The following is a 9,734-nucleotide window of genomic DNA, read 5'->3' as shown; positions in this document are numbered from 1 at the left end:
AGCTTGGAATGCCAAAGATTTTTATATGCTACTGAAATGTTGTTTTGTTCAAGTTGATAACGCTCCCTGCGAGTGATAAATGCATTAACACCTGCGACTTGGATCTTTGTATAGATTGACAACTATATCAGTGTTTTGAAACTCTGATATATTATTTAAGTCTAAATAATAGTTTTACCTATTTGCGAAGTTATGCTAAAAATCTGAGATCACTTCCATATAGAGCTCTTGCAGTATCAAGTTGCAACCCACAACAGATTCATATCATGAAATTATAAACGTGAAATCAATGTTTTACAATTAACCTTGCTACTAATTATTAACACTGGCAGCCCAAAACTGTAAAAAAATTGCTCACAGACTGATGCATAAAGAAGCAAACTAATAAAAGTAAGATGTTCAGTGTGAATTGGTAAGCCTAACCTTGTCCGTGCTGAGCTGAGCTTCATACGAGATTAAAGATGGACAACTGCTTTTAACACTGCTGCGCCGATGATCCCCTGGCCTTTAGTAACAGCAATAAGGCTGACAGGCTCGAAATTTATTGTCTTCAACAGGTTGCTTTATATACAACATAAAATTTGAGCTGGCACAGTTTGTTATGCCCATGTTTCAGTTTCTTATCCAAATGGTTTTCAGGGAATGTGCTGTCACGTTAAGCTGTTTGACTATCTTTTACAAGCGGCTCATGCTACACTCTGCAGGAAAGCAAGCCCTGAAGCGCAAGCCTGATCTCTCTGCAGGGTATTAATTACCAATGCCAGCAGTAATGGAATTTTCTTTGTAGGCTGCAATATGCTTTTTATAAAAGACTGACCACAGCCTTTAGTAATAAGCCCCCCCAAAATGAACTGTACAACGTTTTTACAAGGTAGAAAATATTCTTACCTTCCCAAGGTTTTCTTGTTCAAGAATAATTCGTGTATACTGTTCTCTAAAGGAAACATAAAATAATTTTATTGTGATTTTTTTTAGTTCAGTGTAATTGGACAGAATGATGCAAGCATTGGAAATTACGAAAGTATTGGGAGGTTCATAAGTGAGACAGAAGAAAAAGCATGAAGAAACCTTTCTGACATTGGACAGCATATCCCTTGACATCAAGGATCAGATCTCCCCGATTCAGTTGTGCAGTTGGGAAAAGTGATACTGGATAAGATCTCTTACATTTTTGAAGCAGGCATGATTACCACTCCTTCCAGCTTGAATACAACAGCAAGATCATCTAGATAAGATATACTGGATCCCTCTTTATTAATACATTTATCCTGCCAATATTCTGAGGTTAGCCAGTGGCCTTATTTTTACAAGTGTCAGAGTTTACAAATCCACAGCCCTTAATTGCTCTGAACGCAGTGTTAGAATGAGTGCAAAAATAAAGGGATGAAGGGGAATAGTATTTCACCCCAGGTTTGGCAAATCCAATGGGTGCGATGGAACCTCTGTGCATTCCACACTTTCAGAAAACAGATGTCACATTTAGGTGCCTAAATATAGGCTTAGAAGCATAACTGTTGACATTCATTATTTAAAATCTTGGCTGTACACCTTTGACTGTAACAAGTGGCTGGATCGCCTTCTGACATATGCAAACTTGCTACATGAAACCTGACAATATGCAAACCATAACGGCATGATTCAGATCCATTACTATGTACTTATTTTAATATTTTTTTTTAAATGTGACAGTAAAAAACCAAACTCTATACTTACTCACTTGGGAAAAAAATAATCAATGATTATATTTCGTGTGACAGGTATGTTTAGAGGTTGGGAGTTTGCTTGCGGAATTCAAAATAACCCAGCTCATCTAAAGACCTTTCCAAATGGCCCAGGGCAGAAGACCTTCACATAGAGAAATTCTAATTTCCAAAAAGAAATATCAGCCTTCATGAGAGCTACAGGAGTGTGAAGGTGTGTTGGAGTGTGGCGAGCAGCCACGCAGAACCAAGGCATTGTGTTTCTTATATTCCTCCCATTTCTACTCAGTACTCCGGGCTTTCGACTGGAACACTTGGGCCCCTGGCCAGCTGGTGCTGCCCGCCATGCTCCCTGCAGAACGAACGTGCCAGGAATGAAGCCGCATTATTTTATGATCCCTCGCTCTTGGGCAATTCTAGCCAGAACAAATCAGAGCCGTCTTGAGGCTGCTCCAAGCACTGTGCTGCACAGCTGATCCCTCGCAGTCCTCACCGAATCAAAGGGATGGAAAGCCACACTTAATCTTCTTGTTTCCACTGGCACACAGCAGATGTTCACACACACATTTGGCCTCAAGAACATATATTTTTTTAAAGTAGAGTTTTCAAAGTAATCATCAGAAGATTAGATGTCTTTCCTAGTAAGTTTTTCTTTACTATTTATAATGATGACTGGAAAGAATGCAACTTAATAACTTCCATTAAAAACCCCGCAACTTTCTATTTTTAGAGAAGAAAATTATCTTTTCACATTCCCAAGAAGTGACTCCATGTAACAGAGAGTTTATATTCAATAAAGAGGGTCAGAACTAAGACATTTTTTGTTCAATATGTTGTCAGGAAAGTACTGTTCTATTTACGGTTCATTTTTACTCCGTTTACATTCCAGCGCCTGCAGAGAAATACATTCACATTCTAAAAGGATGTCTAGAAAAAAAAAAATCACCTCATTTTACAAAGATCTCTGTATTGAACTTTGTTGTAATTCATTTAAATGTGATGGGTCTGTGACCTCTTACAGAAGGTCAAAAGTGTGTATAGTCCCTGCGAGAGGATAATTTCCTGAGCTTCTGTGCCCATTAGCGAGTGAAACGGGGACAGCAGGGAGAGCAGTAATGCTCCGTTCACATTCCCCTCCCCATACCTGGAATTACATAGCTGGGCTCACGCTTAATTCCAGCATTTGGCTTTGACGGCTTGTCAGGGTGAATACTGACACTGTGGGTGTTCGTGTCACAAGTATTTCAGTAGGAGCACTTTTTGCTTAGCATCTGTGAGTAAACTCCGACCCTCCCCTTCCCTGTGAGGTCGTACCAGTACTGCGCCGGCTGCCCAACCTGCGTTTCCTCGCAGCTGCTTGGCTGAGCTGTGCTGCTTTTCGTACTAATGAATATTCACGTCATCACTAAGATTTCTCTCACAGCCACTTCTCTTTTCACCCTTCTGCTTCAGTTTGCTGTTTCCTCATCTTTCATTAGAGAAATATTTTATCTCCCACAGCCTTCCATTATTTTGTGAGATGGAATAGGAGGCTTTCTAGCCTCCACTCACTTCTATCTCCTTGTCCTTTTCTTCTCCCACCCTGCCATTAGTAGTTTCGATTCTTTTCTTACTCTTGTTTTTCCCACATTGTTTACTACATAGTGTTTAAACATTTTCATGCCTCAGATCCTTGCAGAAGGTCTCTGTGATAACTATTAATCGAGCACTTTGTTTCCTAGTGATCTCTGGCTCACCTTCTAGACGAGCCGGAGACACAGCTTCGCTGGTACCAGTGCAAGGTGCATCAGGACAACTTCTAGCTTGTGAAAGATCTGATGGAGGAAGACAACCTCATCTCTCAGTGCCTCCTGAGGGAATCCCTGGAGTTTTCTCACTCAGTTTGACACATGGCTATCCCTGCCACTGGCCCCAGTTCCAGAGCCCATAAAATCTTAATGGCCCATTACTGCCTTTTTTCTCTCCACAATGAGTAAGAAATTGCCTCTGGTCATACTGAATGACATTTGACTGATTATCAATCCTACCGATTAATGGTGCTTCCCTCATTGCCTCCACTGCAACAGAAAGGTCCAGAAATTATTCTGAAAGGTAAAAGGTCCTAGGAGGACAGATATCTTGGGAAATTAATTTATTCTTCCATCACTTTGAGAAGTGACAGACTACTGGTTCTCCTGTCCTGTTGTGATGTCAGCATGCCGGATAGTCCGAACCTTTCAAATGGAAGATAGTATGATTGTTAATTATCTAATTTAGCAGTTTTATCTTTGCTTTGCCACTCAGTCACGCTTTTAAATTGTTTTGTGAATGGGACAAATTTGTGATGCATTTTGGCACACTGTACAGAAGACTGTACATGAAGCACAGCTCTGACATGACAGATCACACAGATCTCAAGTGACAATCTGTCCCGTCGCTGAAATACAAATGCAGACATCTAAGAAGAGGCCTCCCATCAAGGAATTACATTGCTGTGGCTTTTTAAAGCCTAAGCTGTGGAGATTCCTTGGCACAGGAATGACTACACCTTTAAGGAGACTCAATCCTCCTTCAAAACATCAGTGTTTTTCACTCTTTCCATTTGTAAAAAAAATAGAACAAAAAGACCCTTGATCAAACCAGGAAAACATGAATTTTAGAACTACTGTTCTGATAAATATTTTCATGACTGAGAAACACTGTGGTGCAAAAGCCAAAGACCACTTTGTAAAACTAGTGACAACAACTTAAGCTTGTTTATTTTGTTGACAGCTAAGATCTAAGATATTTTTTTCCCCAAAAATAAAGCTAGCTGGAAAACAGGATTTCTACTTCATGCAGAACTCTGAAATTTTGAAAAATTAATTATAAAGAATAAACCCCAGGTATTTTGACACTTGTACCGTAATAGCTTTAAATGTTTTGATTTGGATTTTCCTGACGTCTAATTTTGATGGGGCTGAACCAGCTGGTTGACTTTATTGCCTGAATTTTGTTTCAACTTTTATATTGTATTAAAAGATTGAAGATTTACAAAATTTTAAACAGGATACTTCTCCAAAAATATTTATTGTGCAGTAAAGTGTAAAAAAATCTCTATGACATGGTAACATTTAGACTTCTTAGCACAGATAATTAACCCAATACATCATTCTCAGAAAAAAATTCAATCTTTGGCAGGACTGCGTAATTTAAAATAGAAAACTACACCCAAAAAAATCATCAGCTCAATTCATATCTCTCCCTACCAGGCAAAGACAAGAGGTCCTGAAAAAACTCACAGCATGAAGCAACTGTCTTTATATGGAGTAAATTAAACTGAGTGTAAAGATGAAAGTTAGGGTGATGGTACAGAACAGTATTCGTTCTACTTCTGGTAAGAACTACAAATAGGAGCAAACCAAAATCCATTTATGTGAGTAGCTGCAGCCCGCCATTCCTGTACCAGTGATGGCAATCACTATGATACTTGAAAAAGAGGAGCAGAATTGCCAGAAATGGCCTGAATCTAAAGGTGGCATGTGGTTGCTTTCCAAGAGGTAGTAGGTCTACTCCCGCTCGCCGGTGTCTCGGGGAAACCTGGCAGAGGCATTGTGTCTGGTCGAGCCCCGCTGCCTGCAGGACCCAGCTGAGGCACGGCCTCTCCGAGCTTGGGCCAACAGGGGCTGCAAGTTACAACCGCTCTGTGGGGCCTATAATCTCCAGCAGGAAGGGAAAATCTTTTGGTATGTCTGAGAGAACTCGTAGGTTTACAGCAGTATATACTGGAATTCGAGATGCTTATTTTTAGATTATTATAGCGTTTCTAAATTTATCAGGTGAACTCCTCCAGTTCAAATGCCAGTGAGAAAATTCCTGACTTCAACCCTAGTTTATGAATATCCTTCAAGTTAACACAAAGGAAACGCATTCATACACTTACCGAATTGCCTTCCGTCTCTCCTGTGGGTCTGGGGAGACATACGCCTTCATTTCTTCTTTAGCACGCTGCAGCTGTATTTCTAGAGTCTATGAAAAATTTTCAAATTTAAAAAATAAATAAATTATGAATAATTAATAAATAAATTAAAAATAAATATATTATAATGGCTATTCCATTTCACAGTGAACAACCTGGTCCCTCTTGTGATCTTACCCTTTTCATGCAGTTAATGTAGCGGTAGTTGCTCTCCTCCTGAGCACGCTCCTCAAGAAGTCCTTTCACTTCCTGTAGTACAAGGATAAGATTTCAAAGAACATCGTAACTGTGAGTCCACAGGAGATGCCCTGTGTTGCTATATAAACCACGAGAGTCCCTGATAGAAACAGGTATAATATTAAATTGATGATTTCTCAAACGTTTACATAATTTGGGCTTTACAGAACTGTCTTTTAAAGAGAAAGACAACTGATTTATTTTTGGATTTGCAGTTTCAGTCACAGTTAGAGATGCTAAATGACTGTTAATAGGTGCTTATTAATATGACTGACTTCTAACGGACACTTCCCAAGTGCTGCCAAGACTCTTGTTCCTAAGCACGTCTTAAGTGCTAAATACAGTTGTGAATAAGCATTTCCTGGCACACATCTAGCAAAAATGTCAGGAGCTACAGACATGTTAATAGTATGTTAATTAGCAATCAATAATTCTATTGAGGAGTATGGAGATAGTGAATTAGTCCCATCTCTAAATGATCCATACCAAAAAACCCCAATAATCCAAATGGTATTCATGTATTCTGGCTCACGGAGCAGTTGTCAACTCCACAGCGCTGTCACTATGTGATTTTCAGACCATCAGATGGAAAACTGAATTCTGCTGTTCAGCTGCAAGAGTTTGCCAACGCTCATGTCCAGCTTAATCAGTGGATGTGATTGTCATGTGTTAGAAAATGACTAAGATTTGTCTGCCAAGAAAAGCAGCCCTGATGGATAGTTGTAAAACAGTTCTTACGGGGGGTCTACTTTACAATAGGTTCACCTACGGATTCTTTTATTTTGCCTGGATTAAGCCATATGAAGGTACTTTTAGTGTAGGAAAAGAATTATCTATAGATTCACCTATGCTTTAAATGTACACCTTTTTTATTTTGAAATAGATTCCTTACATGGGCAGGCCTTGAAAAAAAATCAAGTCCAGACAAAATTCACAGAAGGCGATCTAGTGAGATAACGCAGATTCATGTAAACATATTAATACTGTCCCCACCTTAAAGAATTGTGCTGGTTGAAGTACCTCCCCTCCTAAAAGCGCTATCCTTCACGTAACACATAAACTACGTACACACAAGCTCTTAACTATACCTATATGGCTGTATTTTTAAAAAAAACTTGTATGCAAGAATACAAGACAGTGACATTTAATGAAGTGTCCTTGCCATTAATTTCAGTGCATTAATTATCCATTGGACTGCTTCTTAATTTAATGGATCTGCTAAACGCATAGAAAGATTTGTCTTGATAAATTAAGCCTTATGGTCAAATTCTTTCCTAACAGATTGATTTAGGTCAGCAGAATTTCTAGCAGGTGCATTTTCTTTTACACCATCCTTGCTATCCAAACCAGATGTTGTTGGATAGACTGATGTACCCCTGAGTTCACCGTTACTATACGGAGCAGGAGATGGGTGCGACCCTAGCTCGTCCACAGCAGCTTCAGGCGTGATTTGCATAGCTGTGGGTCACCATCGACTCATTTCCACCTGAAGTGGATTTGTACTTTCCATATCCCGAGGGGAGGCAGGGAAAATATTGTACCATGGTGAATAACACGTTGCACAGCATCAATGAATGTGCACGAACAAGCCGCCGCCTTACCTGTTCCAGCGCAGAGCGACTGCTCTCTAACCCCGCTGCACAACTGTCGTATTGGATTTTTTTTTCATCACATTCTTGAGTTAATTCCTTACGTGAATAAGGGCAAAAGGGTACATAAATGAAATCTTCAATCGACTGACATGTGACATTCAGGCTGACTGTGTTCTTGTCAGCCTCACACATCAACCTCAGCTATTGGCACACTCACAGGCACTTAGATAAACCTAGCAGGCACACGGGTATTATTACACACAGGGAAGCCACTAGCCTCCACTCGCATACTGGAGGATCAGCTGTATACACCGCAACATAGCGTGCAAATTTCCTCTTTATAGCCACATCCATAGCGTTAACACGGTAGGTGAGTAAGGCAGCGTTTGCAAGAAGAAAGGAAAAATAATTATAGAGATTAAGGAAGGATTAATATACTTGCTACCTATGAAAAGCCAGCTTCCTCGTTGTACACAGCAAACACCTGAGCTGGATTTCATTTGCTGACACTTTTAATAGAACCATTAAAAGTAAGTTTACTGGAAATTTTGTTGGTAGATAAATGGATAGCTCTGTTTACTTCTGTGGCAATGAGCCAATTTAGAGCAGCCCTGGACCTGAATGACTTTTTTTTTTTTTTCCCCCTCAGCTCTCTGTAAAATTTTGAAAACAAATGGATAAATCTCTTGTTCCTACAGACTAATATAGGACTCTGATCAATGTATTCAGCTCTCAGGATGAGATATTATTTGCAATCCATTTAAAAAGGAGCACGCTAGTTAGTGCTGAGGTGCAGAAAAAGCTTGGAAACCAATTTGAAAAGCAACTTTGCTATGTTTTGAGCCATGATTTTTCAAATTTTCCCCTGGTGTAGTGATTTTTTTAATTGTTATGAAGGACAAAGTGCACTGTCAGCTTTTATGAATTCCACTCTTTAACATGTTGCCTGTTCCAAATCCCTGTTGACCCATTCCATTATTTCCAGCTTTCCTTCAGAGCTGATTATGTCCTTGCACAGCACTACAGAGATCTGTAAATTCAGACTTATTTGTGATTCTGACTTTATTTACATAGAACGAGAGAAGTGTTTCTACTAACCTGGCACTTTTGACGCAACTGTCTCAGTTCTTTGATAACAGGAGCTAGGCTTGCCTTCTTCTCTGCCACCATAGTATTCAGTTTTTTTACCTGAGAGGGGGACAAAATAATATACATTAACACTGTGACACTAACAGTACATTTATATAATTAGGAATGTGAAAAGAGAGAGAAGTAAACCAAAATAATGGAGAGAAAAAACATGGGATGAAGCCTGAACTATATATAACGTAAGTTCAGGAGTAATTAATGAAGGGAAAGAGCCCATCTTGCAGTGGGGTCATCGCCACAAAGGGGAAAAATTCTGCTCCTGTTGTTTGAACTGTGAACACCACAGAGAAACCCAGAAGGCAGGAGCAGGGGAAAATGAAGGAGTAGCATAGAGGTAAGAAAGGAAGAAATCTGCACTGAGAGAAAGGAAGAAATCCTTACGAAAACAAAGAAACCTGCATAGGTTAAATAAAGTTTGAAAAAGCTAAAAGTCACTTTAAAATATTTATACTGAAAATTCAAATTTGATCCAGCTTTCCATTTGAGACTCATTCCGTTTTATATTATACCACTTTTAAAACAAAGTGCCCTAATGATTTCAGAGAATGTTATTTTGCTTTTTGCTATTTTATAATATTTTCAAATTAGAAATTCAGGTTCTGTTTTGCTTCTATGGCTATGTGGGAAGTTAAATTAAAAAGTGACAGACCTAAGGGCAACTGAAAATTAGGCTACAGAGAAAAAGATATTTAGCTCTTTAGGCATATTAAGTATTTTTTTAACAAATGCTTAACTCCAGTGATTTACAAATATTTAGAAAAAGATTCTGTTAAAGATCAAACCATTCATCTCTTTCAAATAATATGCAAGAACAACTATGAAACCACTTCTGAAATCACAAAAAGGTAAAAACCCCCAAAGATGACAAGACTTAATATCCCTAATGCTTCTGAATGGGAGGAAAGTAGGATTTATTTTTTTTATAATTCTAAATTTCTTCTTCATACATTAAAAGAAATGCACATTTTAGGAAACCTTTCCAAGATTGCCTTTGCAGATGTAAACAGTTTGAAATTTTTTAAATATATAAACATAGATTAAAAGAAAATTAAAAACCCAAACAAAAATATTAAATTTGGTTTTATATGCTGAGGAACCAGGTATTCAAGTTGAGGAAAT

At 38.7% G+C, this 9,734-nt stretch overlaps 1 protein-coding gene across 1 annotated transcript in view; it reads right to left on the bottom strand.

Moving 5' to 3' along the window:
• Positions 1-9,734, bottom strand: part of IFT81 (intraflagellar transport 81) — a 42,843-nt gene that overhangs the window by 1,624 nt on the left and 31,485 nt on the right. Inside the window, exons 13-17 of the mRNA XM_080370085.1 lie at positions 8,565-8,654; positions 7,476-7,562; positions 5,815-5,886; positions 5,602-5,687; positions 889-934 (exon numbers count right to left, since the gene is read on the bottom strand). Coding sequence (XP_080226211.1) covers positions 889-934; positions 5,602-5,687; positions 5,815-5,886; positions 7,476-7,562; positions 8,565-8,654 — 381 coding nt within the window. The remainder of the gene's footprint in view (positions 1-888; positions 935-5,601; positions 5,688-5,814; positions 5,887-7,475; positions 7,563-8,564; positions 8,655-9,734) is intronic.

This window comes from Falco punctatus, assembly GCF_963210335.1.
Source record: "Falco punctatus genome assembly, chromosome: 1".
Lineage (NCBI taxonomy): Eukaryota > Metazoa > Chordata > Aves > Falconiformes > Falconidae > Falco > Falco punctatus.
Note: the sequence above shows the minus strand (reverse complement) of the source record. Positions and strands in the feature narration are given on the sequence as shown.